General features: G+C 40.5%; 3 protein-coding genes across 3 annotated transcripts in view; all 3 read right to left on the bottom strand.

Annotated features, from left to right (window-relative positions):
• Positions 1 to 1,061: 1,061 nt before the first annotated feature.
• Positions 1,062 to 5,700, bottom strand: nuf2 (UF2 component of NDC80 kinetochore complex). The gene is made up of 3 exons (XM_079685000.1): positions 5,469 to 5,700; positions 3,371 to 3,445; positions 1,062 to 1,150 (listed from the first exon to the last, which is right to left on the bottom strand). The coding sequence occupies exons 1-3, from the start codon at positions 5,589 to 5,591 to the stop codon at positions 1,070 to 1,072; spliced, it is 279 nt and encodes a 92-aa protein (XP_079541126.1). The 5' UTR covers positions 5,592 to 5,700; the 3' UTR covers positions 1,062 to 1,069.
• A 2,458-nt stretch (positions 5,701 to 8,158) lies between these two features.
• Positions 8,159 to 12,920, bottom strand: cox6c (cytochrome c oxidase subunit 6C). The gene is made up of 4 exons (XM_079685001.1): positions 12,797 to 12,920; positions 9,810 to 9,924; positions 8,490 to 8,621; positions 8,159 to 8,287 (listed from the first exon to the last, which is right to left on the bottom strand). Exons 2-3 carry the CDS (start codon positions 9,912 to 9,914, stop codon positions 8,496 to 8,498), a joined length of 231 nt encoding a protein of 76 aa, XP_079541127.1. The 5' UTR covers positions 9,915 to 9,924; positions 12,797 to 12,920; the 3' UTR covers positions 8,159 to 8,287; positions 8,490 to 8,495.
• Positions 12,921 to 16,125: 3,205 nt separating this feature from the next.
• Positions 16,126 to 20,000, bottom strand: part of angpt4 (angiopoietin 4) — a 57,113-nt gene continuing 53,238 nt past the window's right edge. Inside the window, exons 9-10 of the mRNA XM_079684956.1 lie at positions 18,585 to 18,718; positions 16,126 to 18,178 (exon numbers count right to left, since the gene is read on the bottom strand). Coding sequence (XP_079541082.1) covers positions 18,018 to 18,178; positions 18,585 to 18,718 — 295 coding nt within the window. The 3' untranslated portion in view covers positions 16,126 to 18,017. The remainder of the gene's footprint in view (positions 18,179 to 18,584; positions 18,719 to 20,000) is intronic.

The following is a 20,000-nucleotide window of genomic DNA, read 5'->3' on the forward strand; positions in this document are numbered from 1 at the left end:
GGGTTTCCGCGCGGTTTGGCTTTATGAGCACGCAAACGGTTACGTCATGACGCGAACGATGACACAATGACGCAGCACCAGTCGGACTCTGGGCAATGTGAAAAGAGCCGGGGGGGGGGGGGGGTTCAGGTGATAAGGTGGGGGGGCTTACCTTGGTTTCTGATTGGCTACACAAGACAAATCACATCGTTATGACATCATAAGTGGGTAAAATCTGATCAGCTCATTTTCAGACAGGTTTTTATAGAAATGGATCAAAAAGAGAGAGAATCTTTGTTCCTGAAACTTTCAGAGTCTCTTTCCACAGAGGGGACACATGTTGATGTAGAAGAGACATGGAGAAGAGGGGACACATGTTGATGTAGAAGAGACATGAAGAAGAGGGGACACATGTTGATGTAGAAGAGACATGGAGAAGAGGGGACACATGTTGATGTAGAAGAGACATGAAGAAGAGGGGACACATGTTGATGTAGAAGAGACATGAAGAAGAGGGGACACATGTTGATGTAGAAGAGACATGAAGAAGAGAGGACACATGTTGATGTAGAGAGACATGGAGAAGAGGGGACACATGTTGATGTAGAGAGACATGAGAAGAGGGGACACATGTTGATGTAGAAGAGACATGAAGAAGAGGGGACACATGTTGATGTAGAAGAGACATGAAGAAGAGAGGACACTGTTGATGTAGAAGAGACATGGAGAAGAGGGGACACATGTTGATGTAGAAGAGACATGAGAAGAGGGAACATGTTGATGTAGAAGGACATGAAGAAGAGGGGACACATGTTGATGTAGAAGAGACATGGAGAAGAGGGGACACATGTTGATGTAGAAGAGACATGGAGAAGAGGGGACACATGTTGATGTAGAAGAGACATGAAGAAGAGGGGACATGTGAGAAGAGACATGAAGAAGAGAGACACATGTTGATGTAGAAGAGACATGAAGAAGAGGGAACACATGTTGATGTAGAAGAGACATGAAGAAGAGGGGACACATGTTGATGTAGAAGAGACATGAAGAAGAGGGGACACATGTTGTGTTGTGTCCAGATGAGAAGTACTCACATGAGCATGAAGAAGCTGGTGATGGCCAGAGTCGGCTCGTAATACTGAGGATTCGCGATGTTCACCGAAAGTGGGACCTGTGACAAAAGTCATGTCAAGAAGAAGAAGAGCAGCAAGCTGACTAGAAAGACCACAGTACTTATTTTTGTATTAAATTGCAATTAAAAATGTTCGATGTTATTCCTTAAAACTTGTATTATTATCATCATCATTATTATTTTGAAGAGTCAGCTGTTTTATTGGCTTGGAAGAAAGTCTATAGTCTAAATGACAATGTATCTGTACTACAATGAGAAGAGGTCATTATTGCCATCAGCAGAAATATCCATATTAGAAGTTACCTGTGGATGATATGGGATTAGTTTTGTATCATAAAGATAAAGCAACACTTTCTCAGAATAAAGCAAAACTATGAATTAAAAAAAAAAAAAAAAAACGAAGTCAAGCAAAAATAAAATACATTTCAAAAATAAAACTATAAGTTGCAAACAAATCATTTGTGTAATCATGTAAACTATAAGACTTTTTTCTTTGTTTGAACAGGTTTTTGTTTGCAGTTCTTCTTTCTCAATGATCAGACTTTTGCTCTCGCTGCAGCTTTCTCTTTTGCGCTCCCTCATTTTTTGTTTGAGATTCTGACACAAACCTCCCAGGTGGGCGGGACTTTCAGGGGTGCGTCCCCATTGGCTACTCAGTTTTTGAGGGACAGCCCAGTCCTCCAGCGATTGTACAGTGCAGGCAGCTGCGGTGCGGTGGCTGCCTGAGCGTGGATAGAACACCCCCAGAATAACCAGCATTTCAACTATTATAATTAGGGCTGTCAAGTTAACGCGTTAATAACGCAAAAAAAAATATTAACGCCACTAATTATTTTAACGCATGTGTATTTTGTGTCCTCGGCCGCCCCGTAGTTTCAGAGCGCGTCGAGTTTAAAATACCATCTACAAGCTGATGCTGACAGCCCCGCTCCTGCCGCCCGCTAGCGGCAGACCACACTTCCACGCTCACCGGCAGGCACCGACTGGCCATCGGGAGGACCGGGAGGGTTTGTGTATGTGTGGCGCGAGAGAGAGACCTTACGTGTATTGTTGTTGTTAGCATCTGGTTCTAGCTAGCTGCGCTAACGGATATAAGGAGCTGTTTAAATGAAAACAGAGGAGTGACATTTCGCCACAACTGCGCCGAGCACTTGACTTTATGCAGGTAGCCAGACAGAGGGACATTGTGGGAAAAGTACACACACACACACACACACACACACACACACACACACACACACACACACACACACACACACACACACACACACACACACACACACACACACACACACACACACACACACACACACACACACACACACACACACACACACACACACACACACACACACACACACACACACACACACACACACACACACACACACACACACACACACACACACACACACACACACAGTTCCAGGTTGAATTGAGGCGAATATTTGTAATGTTCAGAGGTTGTTGTGTTTAATATTCAAGAGAATATTTGTCATTGTTCAAATGATAAACATTTGCATAAAGCATATTTGTCCACTTATATGTTGATAAGGGTATTAAAAACTTGAAAAATATTCCTCTAAGGTACATTTAGAGCAGATAAAACATTTGCGATTAACTATGGACAATCATGCGATTAAATATTTTAATCGACTGACAGCCCTAATTATACTACAAGTGAAAATGTAAGTATTGATCATTTGTGTTGTTTGTGCTGTGCTATACAGTCCATTTCTTTATTGTGGTAAGTGAGAAGTAAAGCAGTGCTATGAAAGTTAGCTTTTGCTACCTTTAGATCCATAACACAAACACTAACGTGGCCGAGTGGACTCCGGAGTTTGCTGCATGAGTTGCACTGTATGATCTGTGGTGTATTGGGCTGTCACTCAAAAACTGAGTAGCCAAGGGGGACGCACCCCTGAAAGTCCCGCCCACCTAGGATGTTTGTGTCAAAATCTCAAACAAAAAATGAGGGAGCGTAAACGAGAAGAGCTGCAGAGAGAGCAAAAGTCTGATCATTGAGAAAGAAGAAACAAGAACTGCAAAAAACCTATGTTCAAAGAAATAAAAAAAAATACTTATAGTTTACATGATTACACAAATGATGTTTGCAACTTACAGTTTTATTTTTGAAATTTATTTTATTTTGCTTGACTTCGTTTTTTTTCTTTTAAACTCATAGTTTTGTTTTATTCTGAGAAAGTGTTGCTTTATCTTTATGATACAAAACTAATCCCATAGCCTGGCAGCACTTACCATGCAGTGCAACTCGGGTCTGAAGCGGTACAGCATGTGTAAAACTCTCATGTAGAGCGTCTGAATGGACTCGGGCTGAAGGGAGAGAAGAGCAACACGTTAATGATCTGATTGGTTACTTAGATGCTAAATACTGTTAATATTTACATTAATTATGTGACCGTCTATCCTGTAGTTATTTAATTGTTCTTTTTACTGCACTGTCAGTGTACAGTTGTATTATGCTGCTGTGTTTATTGTATCTTTGTAACTCTGGCACAACAATTTCCTTCGGTATAAATTAAGTCTTATCTTATTTTAGGGTTTGAACATAGAGGCCAGTAATTGGTTTCTTTAATAGTTGCTCCTGTTCATACTGTCAGTGTAGAGACGTCCCCTTCCTGGGTTCAAGGGTCCTGGTTCTGTGCAAAGTCATCTGTGTTTAGGTCTGCTCAATTAACCGTATTTTAATCTCAATTACGATTTTGGCTTGAAACGATTATGAAAACAACTTAATCGAAATAAAACGATTATATATTTTTTTAATTATTTCTTTCATTGGTTTTTCAGCTGAATTATACTTAAAGTTCAGGGTAATCAACAGTTAAAAACATACGGTTCAAAAAAATGTTTTCAATAAATGGATGTTTTCAAAGTAAATGGATAATCGTTTTTAATAATCGTGATATCAATTATTGACCCAAATAATCGTGATTATGATTTTTGCCATAATCGCACAGCCCTAGTCTGCTGTAACAATGATGATTGTTACAATTTCAAACACAAATACGTTTGCTCCAAGGTAAATACGTGCTAACGTAGCTAGCTAGCTAGCAAAGATTACATTCACAAATTAACTAACTAATTTAATTAACTAATTTCACTAACTAACGTTAGCTAAAGTCACACGACTACAGCTGTAAGCTGTGTGCTTCTCGGTCGTTTTGACCATGTATATCACTTGATGCATAATAATGTCTGAACAGCTGAGCTCCGTTATTAGTCTACCTGTGGTCAAAGTACAAACAAGAAAGCCAACAGGCAATCATTCATTTATATTTTGCTTTAATCTTTGTAGCATTTTGTTAATGGAAAGCCTACTGCCGACTTCCCTAATCCTGCTGCACAAGTGGGCACCCCGACCCCCACAAAGGAACAACAAGGTGGATGCAGAAAGCCACCAAGGAAACGGTAGTTAACTTTAGACAAACTACAACATGTAATGCCTCTTGTGATTGTATTGTTTTATTCCAAAATAATAATAATAATAATTCCGTCGAATTTGACATACAGCTCATGTGGTTTTTCACTCTTGCACTGCGACCTGTATGCAAGTGCCTCTATTGATGTTGTGCCTCCCTCTTTTCTAATGTTTATACTGTGGATATAACCCTCCATAGCGTATTGTAGCCCCTTTTGTCGGGACCTGGAGGATATTGCTGCGTTATTGCTCCAAAATGAGTCTGTTAAGGCGACTCCGACGTTACGGAGACCCTCCATTATGGCTTTGTTTAACGCATCTGGCTCTCAGCTTGTCGGACTAGCAACAGTAACCAAGGGGGGGGGGCGTGGCTTTGCGAAAGGCCCGACCAAGCAAGGAGGCAGAACGTCCAAAATACAACCCGGTGTGGGCATTTATTAATTCATAAATATATGACACAGCCTCAATCTGCTGCCCACGTGAACAGTCACCAGCCACTGCTTCATTATTCTCTGTCAAACTCCCCTCCTACAATAATGCATGTGTTCTGCTCTCTTTGATGAGGTAAAATATTTTTTTTGCCATAAATTCTTAGTGAAATTGATACTGTTCGACTCAGTACTACTTGGACTAGAACCACAAGTACAATCAAGTATTTTTACTGTGTACTTTCTGAGTAATATTCGGTTGGTCCGTTGGTGCGCCGTTGAACGGAGTTTGTTTTCTTCGCAGATAAAATACGATCATTTCCCAGTCAATACAATAATTTCCATTAATATTGGCTGTCGAGTCGATAGTTTGTTTAGTATGTGGCCGTGTAATAAGCTGGATAATGTGCAGCAAGGCGGTCATTATTGGATAGAATAACATAACCAACAGTATACATCCCACACAGTAATAACAGTAAACGGGCATTACCTTGGGAACAGGGATAAGATCGCTCTTACTGAATTGTTTGGCCTCCTGTCCGGTCAACACTTCAACTCGAAAGAAGTTAACTATGGCATCCGCCGAATACACGGGAAAGGTGAGATCAGCCATTTCCGTAGAGTTTAGTTCCAAGAAAATACAGAAAATGCAGTAACGCTTATCCAAAGGATACAAGATTCGCGCCTGAAAACGACTTCTTCGTTGATTTCTGGGGGACGCATCTGATTGGTCATTTTATTCTTCTTCTACGGGGTTTATTCGCGGTTGGCCACCAAGGAATGGGCGCATTACCGTCACCTACTGGACTGGAGTATGGAGCAGTAGATTGGCAGCGGGGGGAAAAAGGCACTCGTAAAAATGAAAGGTGTTGATAACCAAATAAGATTTTTTTTTTTAAATAGAACTAAATTCTTCCGGTTGCATTTAAGAATTTTTTCAGCAGTTTAAAGACTTCCTCTGACATGTTTGACGGTTTCCGATTACCATTAACATTAATAATGGTTTTAACTTTTAACCTGTTTTACTTAATGGTATTTGTATGTCTGTTTACTGTCTTTTTAACGATAGTTTAGCTAATTTGTCTACTTCCTCATTCCCTTCCACCCCAACATGAGCGGGAACCCAAAGGAAGGAGATGTCAAATCCTACATTGTAACGATTGTAACCCAACTAGCAAGTGCAAGATTTTGTAGACAATATCTTGCCTGCATACCGACCTCCCAGATGTCAAGCTTCACAGAGCTGCTAGGCTGTCAGGTGTTACTAGAACTCTGGGTTGTTTTTTAAAATGGGTTTTATTATTTATTCTACTACTTCACAATTAGACAGTTTACACATCCAAAACAACAAACTAAATTAGTCGAAGCGGGAGAGCAGAAAGCAGCTTATAGGTCGCCCTCCCGTTAGTCATCCTGTTGCAGGATAAAGTAAAACAAGATAATTCCATAATTAAATACTCACACAGATGAACACAATTATACACATCATACACATACATTTCTACACATATACATACACCCATTTCCAGGGTGAAAATAAAAATAATAAAGTATAACAAATATTTTTTTAATTTCTACAAGTCCATGTTCAGATAACAAGACCGTTTCATTCCTCATCCTACTTTTAAGTAAACTGATGATTAGGATAATTTTAAAGTCAATTCAAAGACACAATGACCGGATAAAGATTACAAAAGAAAAAGAAAACAAAAATCATTAGAAGAAAAAGAGAAAAACAGCAGCTATACCCATGTGTTGGTTAGTTAGAGTAGTCGGCTAATAATTGTTTTAGGAGTCTTGATTTGAATGTTTGATGACAGTCAACACTTGTTCAGCATATTCACTCTGCAGTGAATACTGAGTTGATGTGAGTTTTTACTGCTCCTTCACATGACATGACATGTCACTTGTTAGATGCTTTTATCCAAAGCGACTTACATATTCAATACTGTGGACAATCCCCACAGGAGCAATTTGGGGTGAAGTGTCTCAGGGACACAACGACATGCTGACTGCAGTGGGGTTTGAACCTGCTGTGACCCCTAGATCCGAACACCGACGCACAACCCACTGCGCCACACGCCTCAATTGAGGGATAAAGAACACCTGTTTCGGTCTCTGGGTCTTTTGAGCTATCCGTGAAGATAAACACTTTATTTTTGTGTTGGTCAATAGGTTTTTGTGCGATTATTCCAACTGGTGATTGCTTTGGTTTGTTTTTCAGTTTAAGCTGCAGACTTGTGTCGATTGTTGGCCTATTAAAGTCTCCACGGAGGTATGATGGAACAGAGGGACTGACATCTAACACGCACAGAGATGCATTTATTTAGCATACAGCATTTCCTATCCTCCCAAAGCTGTTAGTTGTGGAATTATGTTGATTGGTCATTTGACTTCTTCTTCCCTCGCTTATTGGCAGATTGCAAACAACTTTAAGGTGCATTACCGCCACCAAGTGTACAAGAGTGTGAGTCACCATGTCATCCTATCAGCACTCATGGAAATCCAATCAGCCCCATTTCCCCCAAAATATTTAAAAAGTATCTTCCTGGTTTCTCTTACCCTTAACCCTTCAGCATAGGCATCACTTTTTGAAATGGCGCATTTTGTTCCCACCACTTTTAAAAGTATAACATAAAAATGTTCTGAAAAATAGCGTGCACTAAGAAATGTCATGAACAAGAACACCGGTTTGGTGTCAAGATGTGCGATTTGGACATGTTAGTAGACTTCTAATAGAAAATGTAGCAGCATGGCACAGGCACTGCACTTTAAAAAAATGTTTTAACTTAAAACAGAAACAAAGAATTCCTCCTGACTCTACTGACTTACAATGACCCAAAACACACGCAGAGGTGTTCTTGACTTGAAGTAAATGTTGTCATTTTGTCCGAGAACCAGAATGCGTCGGTTCAATGACGGATATCATTGAAAGTTGAACTAAATCAATTACTGTGCTTACACAAAGTGCATTTACACCTCTTTGTATTCCAACTCTACCTCAAGCGTCAACATATATTTGTATTGATTCTTTATATGTGTGATATATAACCCACTCTTCTGTGCAATAGGAATAGTGATTAAAACACAGGACAACCCCAGAGTATGTGGGAATGTACCGCCTGCCAAATGCAATGGGCCCACAGAGATGAGACATGCTAATGTTCTGAAGACAGACACTTTACACATTAATAGAATATTTTATTTAGAGGAACAGAACAGCATAGCGGTGTTCACATCTAAATCAGTAAATAACATCCAAAGAAGGAACTTCATCCTCAGAACAGGAAAGAGTGACGGGGAGAAGCGCTGCAGGAAGAAAACAGAAAGCAATCATTAGAGACAAACATCTGATAATACTGAGAGTTATTATGTTTCTGTACGAACTACGTTTAATGTTTCTGACAACCCGTAATGTTATATCTAAGTTAAAGGAGATATCCACTGCTCCTGGTACTGTGATGGTTTACTGAATCCATCAAGACTTTACTCTTCTTGATAAAACGCTCACATGGTTTTATTCTCCTTTGGGCCTCACGCTCTCGAAGATGCCGGCCTCCCTCATAGCGTTGAACTCTTTGGTGGCGTCGTAATGCTTGTAGAATTCAGCGTACGCCTGTTTCCTCGGCTCGGTCACTCCGTACTGCCGGGAGACAACGAAGAGAAAAGGTTGCAAAAAGAGCAGAGAGTCAGAAAAGATCAATTGTTAGCATTAAACTTCTACTACTAAATTCTGTCCTCAGAGTTTCATTGATACGACGGATTAGATTCCATGAGATTTAGTGGTTTTCCTGCCATTAGTGTGCTAAAGGGTAAGTGGGTCAAGATGCTGATGTTGTTCCTTCCATCGTGTCAATAGAGGAGGCAGAGACGTATGTTTTTAGGCTGATCCTTAAGTTAGCATCTTCCTGGTTCCCTCAATAGAAAGCCACTGGGAGTTCTCCATGTGATGATGGATTATTTCAGAAAAGAATCTCTGTGTCAAACAAACGTTTATGATACTTACACGTTTAGTTCAGCAGGACAATCTCCACATGTTAAGACACTTTAGGATTTCTGAAGTAAGTAGCTAATGTTGGGCTATAAAGAACTACAGCACGGTCACATGACTTCAGGTCACCACCGCTAAGCTAAAGGTGGCTAATGTTGGGCTATAAAGAACTACAGCACGGTCACATGACTTCAGGTCACCACCGCTAAGCTAAAGGTGGCTAATGTTGGGCTATAAAGAACTACAGCACGGTCACATGACTTCAGGTCACCACCGCTAAGCTAAAGGTGGCTAATGTTGGGCTATAAAGAACTACAGCACGGTCACATGACTTCAGGTCACCACCGCTAAGCTAAAGGAGGCTAATGTTGGGCTATAAAGAACTACAGCACGGTCACATGACTTCAGGTCACCATCGCTAAGCTAAAGGTGGCTAATGTTGGGCTATAAAGAACTACAGCACGGTCACATGACTTCAGGTCACCACCGCTAAGCTAAAGGTGGCTAATGTTGGGCTATAAAGAACTACAGCACGGTCACATGACTTCAGGTCACCACCGCTAAGCTAAAGGTGGCTAATGTTGGGCTATAAAGAACTACAGCACGGTCACATGACTTCAGGTCACCACCGCTAAGCTAAAGGAGGCTAATGTTGGGCTATAAAGGAACTACAGCACGGTCACATGACTTCAGGTCACCACCGCTAAGCTAAAGGTGGCTAATGTTGGGCTATAAAGAACTACAACACGGTCACATGACTCAAACACTAGGATACAGGAAGTGTTTAATGCTGACTAACTTCTGTGTGTAAATCAGTGTCGAGTTAAGGTTCTGTCTCACCTTCCAGCCCACAGCCGTCAGCATGGACAGAGCGAACGCAATGGGAACGTGAAACCTCAGACGCTTTGCCAGCAAACCCCTCATCAGTGGCTTTTGCAGAGACATGATGGATCACCTGTAGAGAAAAGAAGAAGTACTTACTCAATATGGTAATGTGTATTTAAAATAGAAAGAATAATAGTGTGTTTTACGCAGAGTAAAGACACATTGAGACCATTCCTTTATACAATATTCCACCTTGCATCGGTAATCAAATGAAATAGTACAAGATATTTGGTCAATGTTTGGTGCACTCTGACTTTATATTTAAGGCAGATACTGAAAACAATATTTGGACGTTTTTAAAACCTGGTGATGAAATATTACCAGATGGTATTTTTATATAAAAACAAAAAAGGTCTTGGTACAAATATCTTGGATTGTTTTGGAAGGAGTGACCGCAAGATATACCCAGCATGAGTTTAAAAATAAACATGATCTGTGCTGAGGTGTGAAGAAATAAGGACGCACTCATCCTGATACCTGCAGAAACATATCGAGTAATCCCAAGAATCACAATGTAACTTTAAGTCACGAGGCGGTTTTCTGACTGGCATGTGACGGATAAACACATGTGCAATGACAACAAAGTGTAACTGATGTGTTGCACATGTATGACATCATCATCATCATCAGTGAATGCCTCTTCATGCTTGCCATGATTTCACAATCATATTCAGAATGTATTTACTGTCCTCCTACATAGGTATAACAGCCTTTTCTTCGCATCTCTAGCGGCATTATTAAAAATAGACACAAATAAATAAAAGCAGTGTTTGAAGTAGACGTAGCTGACAATGCACCGCACGGAGAAGGCACAAAGACTACATTGAAATAAATGGGAATGAACATATATGACATTTTTAAAATATACAAAGCTCCACAAGTTGCAGTGAATGTCATCTAGTGATGGGAATGATGGCTCTTTGAAGGGAGCCGGATCTTATGGCTCCGTTCCTTTCAAAAGAACCGTTTTTTTCAAAGGGGCGGGGCTACTAGGTTTATCTGCGAAATAATCACCAGGATAATGATTGACTGTATTGCCAGACCTAATGTCAATAATCTGCATTGCAAACACGACACAAGGTGGCGCCATATCCATGTCATTCATGTCAGTGAATGTTCTACTTTGAATTTGCCCTCTGTGTGTGTTAAGTAAATAAAGTTGCCTTGCCTTGAATGAAATTCACACAACTCTTAAAATGAGATACTGTGTTTTTAAGTGGTGATGGAGATTATTAGTTGACCCTGCTTTAAAGGATGTGTTGCCTTTACAAATGGTGCGCTTCATCACTGCCTGGGTTTTGGTTGAAGTGCATCCAAGTGCTGCTGCGTTTTTGCGTTTGGCTCATTTTCCATCTGAAAGAAGCGTTGTCTACCTGTCCTGTACCGCTACGTATGACTTCTCTCTCGCGCGTACTCACTTAAGACCCACCCCTTCACAGAATACGTTTGGGGAACAAAATCAAGCTTTTTAAAAAGGCGAGTGGATTTTGGCAGGCAGTGAGTTCGGACCAACGATTGAACGAGAAAAAGAACGGCTCTCCCCAAGTAAGACTCGGTTCCCCTCGTTCGTACCAAAGAGCCGTTCAAAAGAATCGGCTCGTTCGCAACCGACACATCACTAATGTCACCTAGACTCAGAGACAGTTTCATCCCACAGGCCGTGAGACTATGAAACACCTGGACTCTTTAAAGTGCATCCATAACATTCATCTGTTTGCATCTTTAAAATTATTTATCCAATATATCATATTCCATTTGCTTGTAATCGACTCTTCTTGCACTTTTTCTATTCAATTTGTGTATATATATATATACTCTGATTGGTAGGTTTCAGCACGAGAAGTGGGACTGGATGGGTGTATTAATATATCTATATTCATGTTGCTCTGTTGGAGGAGTCTGGGACTTCAGCTGTGCATTGCGATGTCTACACTGTAGCTGCTGAGCTCATGATGATAAAGCATTGAATCTTGTTTTCCATATTCAACAATGTATTAAGAATGCCAATACAAAATCTGATATTGGATTGTATTTGTGACATTACTTAGAGAACAAAAAGCCAGAAGGTCATAAATCTCAACTCACCTAGAAGAAGCTTATTTTCCAAATTCGGATGCAACTCTTACTTTGTTTAGACATTTTAAGGACAGGACACATTTCCTAGAGAATATAAATATGTGTCCCTGAAGGCAGGTCACCATCACTCACTGCTGCCAAGTCATGTCTGCACTGATCACGTGACATCTCTCTCTTTCTGTGAGTTACTTGATTACATGAAAATGACCCCTGTTTCACACCCAGGTGTAACACTGCACATACAATATTATTATAGGACTAGTACACATGTGTTTTGTAAATAGTTATTAGCAGGAAGAGCTAACAGGTGTAGCATAGTGAGGGTCATTATAGATAGATTATTTTTGTTAAAGCAGCAGTGTATTCAGGTATTACAATATTCAAAAAGTTGGAATAAAGTATACACATAATACAAATAAGAACAATAAATATCAAGTATAGACCTATTTACAGTAGAAGGTCAAAGTAACAATGTCAGAATGGCTTCCTGTTTTGGTACTATGACATGTTAACTCTTTAACAAACATAACAAGCCAACGTTATTATTAAAATGTATTCTTGACTAATATGAAACTGTCATTTTGAGTAACGAACAATCTGTTAGCATTAAGCTAATGTATAGCCATTATAAGTGACGAGCTTTCGGTTAGCATTTATCATTGAAAGTTGTTTAGCATTTAGCATTGAGCTAACAGCAGCACGATGAGCTAACGTAAGCTAAACCGGCGAACTGCTTTACAGAACCAAACGGCAACATTTAGGAGAAATAGTAACATATAGGAATGTTTTTTCATTTGAAAGAGAAACACAATATCATTTAAAATCGATGAAAATATATAAATATTAGTATTTTAAGAGATACTCACAGGTTGGACTCACGACCTTCACACACAAACAGCCTATTCTGCCGGAAGAGAAGCTCTACTGGAGCAGCAGAGGGACAGAATTCTTCTTCTTCTTCTTCTTCTTCTTTTCTTTAATGGCGAATCGCTTCCACTTGGAGCATATATCGCCACCTACTGTTGAGTTATTACATGTTCATATTAAATCCTTATCCTCAGACCAGTGCTTTTGAGGAATTTGAAGATCAGCTTGTTTGCTTCATTTCTTGATTTACTTTCATATATTGCCTTGAAATCCATGTCCTTGATGTTGAGTTGTTCCAGTGCAGTTTTCAGAATGAATCTTTGTCTGTTATAATCCGGGCAGCTAAAAAATACATGATGTATTGTCTCTGGTTGTTGGCAACCATCACAATTGCCATTTGGATGTTTTCCAATCAGATGCAGTGATGAGTTTAGTCCAGAGTGTCCCAATTTGATCCTGCTGTTAATGCTCTGTTCTTTTCTACTACTCCCCCACGTGCTTCCTGCTCCTACTTCCCTTTGTATCTGATATAAATGTCTTCCTTTGGTGTTACTGTCCCATAGTTTTTGCCATTGTTGCTTGATAACCACTTTTGTAAAAGATTTCACTTCTGCTCTACTGATGGGTACCATAATATCAATCTGGTTTGCTTTCAAACCACATTTTGCCAGTTGATCCACTACTTCATTCCCTCTAATACCCACATGCGCTGGAACCAACACAAATTGAACAACAATTCCCAGATGAACTAACCTAAACATGCTTTGTAAAATTTTATGTAAAATATCCTGACGACATTCTGAAGAGAAGTTGTTTATACTCTCCAGAGCCGCGCTGGAGTCAGAGCAAATGACCACTCGCATTGGCTGTATTTCCTCTACCCACTGAAGTGCTAGAGAGATAGCCATCATCTCTACTGTATATACTGCAATGTGATCACTTGTACGCTTTCCCGCTTTGACTTTTAACTCAGGAACATAAAATGCACAACTAGTTAGACCATTTTCTGGATTTTTGGATCCATCAGTAAATATTTTTATAAAGTGCCCATATTGTTCATGTAGAACAGTGTTCACATAAGCCTGTACATTGAATTTGTTTTTCATTGAATGTACCCGTTTCACTAGTGACAAATCTACTATAGGTTGAGGTAGCAACCATGGTGGAACAGCTGATAACAACACCGTCGGACTAATATTCCATTCTTTAACTTTGAATTCCGTCCAAGAGGTCCAAGAGCCACTAGGACAAAAAGCAAGAGCAAAAAGCGAGCAAGAGCGAGGGACAGAATTAATGACAGAGAAACGTGAATCAGAGGGGCAGGTGAGGTCATGGACGTGTGAGATACGACTGCATTCATTCAGGTGAATAAGTATAAAAAATATGAATCTTATATTACTTCTAATTTGGTTACTTTCCATCACAGGAGTTACACACATATTTTTAGTTTCTTATAGCAACATAAACCGTTGCTGTAATTAAACAGGTTGCATTTACACAGAGTGGCCACCAGAGGAAGGCAGAGCATCACTGGGGAGTGAGAACTGCACCGTTGAAATGCTTGCAACAGTTTTCATTATTACACACAGGCTCTATTAGTAATATCACTATTTGTAGTTTTTCAAGTGTGAATAAACTATATAATGAAAACAGAATCATCCTGATTAGATGACTGCATATTATTTTCCTTCACAATTCCAAACCTTTATCTCCGCTGCGTTTTTAAATCAAGTGCAGAAATGTCCTTTTTACAGCTATGGGAAATGTCTTAATTAACCATTTAATCTGATAACTGATATTTTTATGCGTTAACAAGTTTTAGTACAAATGTAGAACATGCTGATCTTCTAAACATGTACGTTAAAGAGACTTGAAAAAAAATAATATATGTGTTTGTAGTTTATTTAGCTAATTTCGAGAAATCAATTTGTAGATCATGTTGTTTTTTATTAATGTCTAGTTCATATTCATCATTTTTGATTTGCATGTCTCTTTCTATGTCTATCGTGACTATCTCTATGTTTGGCTATTTGTTATTTATTCCATGTTTCTTTATATTGTTTGGCATTGGTTAAGTATATTTTCTTAAAAATGACTTCTTCTCTCTGGGGGTTTAGTTTGAATAAATGCCCTCTGAGTTTATTTAACAATATATGTTTTATAACAATATGTATACATCTCACAAATAACATAGGTATATTTAATGAAAGCTGTCAAACAGATGAATTTAACACATGCAAAATGCCATCAGTGAACCTTTATGAAATCACTTTTGGAAAGCGGATTTGTTAACATTGATAGACACTTTATTGTACAACATGCTGCAGACTCTTTACAGTTGGTTGGATGTTTCGCTTCACACTCAGTGAGTGAATAAAAGCCTGAAAACGTGACATTTATTAGCGTTTTTTTTGCAGTATCTTGAAACACAGAACATCAAACAATACACTGAAACAAAGAGAGTAGATGAATCTGTTAAACCCCACCGCCTGCTGTTCCGTAAAGTGCATTTTCATAAAGTATTCTTCTCTCTGAAAAACTGTATTCATGTGTTTTTTAAAGGAGAATGCTGCATGATAAAAAAAAACGTTTACAACCAGAATATCTGCTGCTCATACACCCACCCACCCACCCACACACACACACACACACACACACACACACACACACACACACACACACACACACACACACACACACACACACACACACACACACACACACACACACACACACACACACACACACACACACACACACACACACACACACACACACACACACACACACACACACGTTTCATAAACCCCTATGACTGTTGTCTAAACAAAACGGTATTCAACTCAGCATGCGAAAGATAAATGAGCACAGGAAGCTGGGACATGCAGTTTTTATTCATGCTAGATGCGCGGTCCACCACTTTGTTCCAGACTTAAATATCTCAACGACTGTTGTGTCAAACATTCATGCTCCTCAGAGGATACATCTGTTATAGTTCGTGGCTCATCCAGCCTTCTCTGTGGAGCATAATCGAGTGAAATATGTCAACAACTTTCAAATGGATTATAGTGAAAAGTTGTGCAGACGTTCAATGTCTTTGCTCATAATCCAGACTGTATTTCCAACATGAAGCACTCACTTTCAGTTTGGACTTTTTAGTGTGTCCATTTCTAACTTTTCTTCAGATATACAAAACAGAGGTGATTGAAGTGTTGATATGTCGGACCTTGAGTACAAATGTGATTACTGATCCATCAGAAAGAGTCACTCCGCTTGCTCTTATGGTTCATTTCCTTAATATTCATTTAAACCATAATGTCAAGCTGTCAATCATTCATTAGTTTCCTTTTATTATGTACAAGTCTGTTACATCATTAACATACATCATTTCTCCAGGTGTCTTCTCAAACGTCCATGAACCACAAGAGAGTTTGAAGAAGAAAGCGTTGCTGATAATCTTCAGAGTTTCAACTTGTGTTAAATATTGACTTGTATATGTATAATATACAGCGGCCCTCCTGTTTGCTTCATAACAACAAAGTCAAAATGAAAGTTTCAAAGCACTTTAGAGTGAGTTGACTTCTCTCATCGAAGCACTTTCCTCGCACATCAGAAGTCTCCTAGTCCGGCTAAAGTCAAGTTCATATGAGCATACTTTGAAACAGTACAGGTCCTTTTCTTCTTCTGTGTGCACGTTGTCCGCAGTCAGACAGAAAGACTCTGGTCACATGGTTAAAGGCTTTCAGACACCACTTCAATGCAGCTTTCCTTCATGCTCACTTCGAGGATGGAGACTGTGTCCGGTTTGTAACGCAGTGATTGGTCACCCGTGTGGAGGTGGGACGTGAGCTTTTCATGTTTTTTTAAATCTCTTTTGACAATCTTCAATAGCTGCTTTCGGTCTTTTTTTACTTATATCTCCCACCTCTCTATGATGACCTCTGAGTGTGGTAAAGCCAATCCTTAATGTCCCTAGTGGCCGTACACTAGTACTACAACTTCAGTGTCAGTCCAACATTGACTTACATTGGGAAAGAGACGTCTGTAAATCAGCTGTAGGTTTATTTATCACTATTATTCAAATATTAGGTCCTATAATTGTATACGTTCTTAAAGCAGTATCCATTCATGTGAGCCGAAACTGATGGGAAGCAGCGGCTGAGAGGAAATATCCAAACGCTTTTAATTTTTCTTGTATGGCAGTTTCATTCCCTTATTTCTGTTCAAATCAAATATCTGTAGATAAGGAAAGGCGATTCGCAGAATACTTTGGATGAAAAAACCTTCCAACTTGTTTTTCAGCCCGACCCCTTGGATCCAGGATCAGTTACTAAAACAATATCTCTAGAAGACAGAAGATAATATATCCAGCAAGACTTTGGGAAACATAAATCTGAGGCGGAGGGGTTTTAACACCTGAGGGATAGTCCGGGTTGTACCATGTTGGAGCCGATGGGTGTCTTTTTAGAAGTTTCACATCACAAGAGATGCATTTTTGGATGCTTTTGAGTCGTAGTATTGCAGACGAGGAAGTGTGATGTAGGGTCGTACCATCATGGAGGTGGAGGGGTGATGTTAGAAGTCGTAGGGGCGTACCATCATGGAGGTGGAGTGGGGATGTTAGAAGTCGTAAGGGCGTACAATCATGGAGGTGGAGGGGAGGTGGGATGTTAGAAGTCGCAGGGGCGTACCATCATGGAGGTGGAGGGGAGGTGGGATGTTAGAAGTCGTAAGGGCGTACCATCATGGAGGTGGAGGGGAGGTGGGATGTTAGAAGTCGCAGGGGCGTACCATCATGGAGGTGGAGGGGTGATGTTAGAAGTCGCAGGGGCGTACCATCATGGAGGTGGAGGGCTGGTGTTAGAAGTCGTAGGGGCGTACCATCATGGAGGTGGAGGGGGGATGTTAGAAGTCGTAGGGGTGTACCATCATGGAGGTGGAGGGGTGATGTTAGAAGTCGTAGGGGCGTACCATCATGGAGGTGGAGGGGTGATGTTAGAAGTCGTAGGGGTGTACCATCATGGAGGTGGAGGGGTGATGTTAGAAGTCGTAGGGGCGTACCATCATGGAGGTGGAGGGGTGATGTTAGAAGTCGTAAGGGTGTACCATCATGGAGGTGGAGGGGGGATGTTAGAAGTCGTAGGGGCGTACCATCATGGAGGTGGAGGGGGGATGTTAGAAGTTGTAGGGGTGTACCATCATGGAGGTGGAGGGGTGATGTTAGAAGTCGTAGGGGCGTACCATCATGGAGGTGGACTGCAGGGAGTAGCTCGGCCCTCTGAAGTGATGCCACTTGATGCCGTTGAGCTTCCTGATGTTGTGGCCGACGGTGTAATAAATCCCGTTCAGGTTGGAGAAACCACAGGCGTCAAACCACCAGCCTGAGGGGGAGAGGGGAGGGTCTTTATACTAGAGAAATATCATCTTAAAGGTCCCCTATTATACTCTTTTTCAACAATATATTACAGGTCTCAGATATATACAGAACCTGTCTCTGATTGGCTGAAACACCAAGCAGATCATTCCAGCATTACCCATAATCCCCTCTGTTTCAGCCCTGTTTCCAAAGTGCTGATTCTCTGTCTGTTACTTTCGATGAAAATAAGGAGCCCCTCCCCACGCCCCTCTGAGAGAGATTTGGTTACAAAGAACTCAATGGTGCTCTAGGAGGAGATTCAGGTGATAAGGGGGGGGGGGGGGGGGGGGGTTACCTTGGTTGCTGATTGGCTAATGGTTACACAAGAAAACATTATGACAATGGACAAGGAGAGAGGAGGTAGTTGTTACCTCCGGTCAGCATCAGGGCACACTTGCAGTGGTCACAGTTGTCGTGGTCCTGGTCTCTGGTGCTGAACCCGGTCCCATGAGGGGTCAAACTGCTCTGCCCCCCCGCTGTACCACTGTACCCTCGCAGATACAACCTGAGGGGGGAGGAGAGGAGGCAAGGAGGAGAGGAGGAGAGGTGGAGAGGAAGGAAGGACACATGGACAATAAGCAGGTGTAGCTTGTAGATGTGGGAGTTATGTATGTGTAGTTATAAGATAAGTTAGACTTTTATCTATCATGATGGAAATGGCTGTGCAGACAAAGCAGGAAAATGCAAATATAAAGTAAAAAAAACTATCCTCATCAACAATTCATTGTAATCTCTCTGTACTGTACATAAATACAAGTGTGAGGTGTAAATAGTACAAGAAGTGCATACAGAAATTGACAGAATATTGTAAAGAAATATTCCCCAATGTACAATTCCTTAACAATGGAACTTCAGTACAGTACTTGAGCGAATGTACTAAGTTCATCAGTTTAATTTGGGGGAGAGACTTAGTATTTTTTACCTAAATAGAATGGGAGGGATGGAACCCTCTTTAATGGTCACACATGTAGAAATGTGCTCTCTGCATTTAACCCTTCATAGTACCAGGAGCAGTGGGCAGCTATTGTACAGCGTCCGGGGAGCAATGGGAGTGGGGGGGTTGTCCGGTGCCTTGCTCAATGGCGTAACGGCAGAGGTGAACTGGGGTTGCGTTCCGATAATCCAAAAATCAGCTCCTAAGTTCTAACCCTATCTCCTATTCCTTGACCTCTGAGTGAAAGGTCACGGGGTTAAGGGATAGTGGATAGGAGAATTCAAAAGGACTTAGGAGAAGAGACTGCGGTGCTTTAGAGAATCCGAATGCACTTTCACTATCCGACGTGTTTATGATGCGCCAGCGGACGTCATTGTGTGCGTCTGCTGTTGTGGGGAAACTATGGAAACTACAGTTTTCTATACAGCGGACTACAACATGGATGTTTAATAAGAACGAGGGACTCATCTAGAGACTCTGCACCGTGCTCTGATGCTGTTGCTTTATGCTTTATGAACAACAGAGAAACATATTCTTCATGACCAAAGTTGGAATTGAAATAAAAAAGGAAAGTGAAACTTATGCTCGTCACCCTCTCCCTCCGGTCCACATTAATACAAATGATCCCAATACGTAGGATTGTATGAAAATATCTTAAAATCAATACAAATGTATTTATTATAAACGTTAGTCCTTAACACCTATCACTGTATATCACCATTCAAACATCTTTTAAAAGTTGAACAAGCCCCACACAGCTCAGTGAAATGTTGACTTTATTTGATCATTTCAGTAAAAACTAACGTTCATATTTCTCTTTTTGATTATAATACTGATGAACGTTCAAAACAAA

The sequence above is a fragment of the Notothenia rossii genome, assembly GCF_949606895.1.
Source record: "Notothenia rossii genome assembly, chromosome: 5".
Classification (NCBI taxonomy): domain Eukaryota; kingdom Metazoa; phylum Chordata; class Actinopteri; order Perciformes; family Nototheniidae; genus Notothenia; species Notothenia rossii.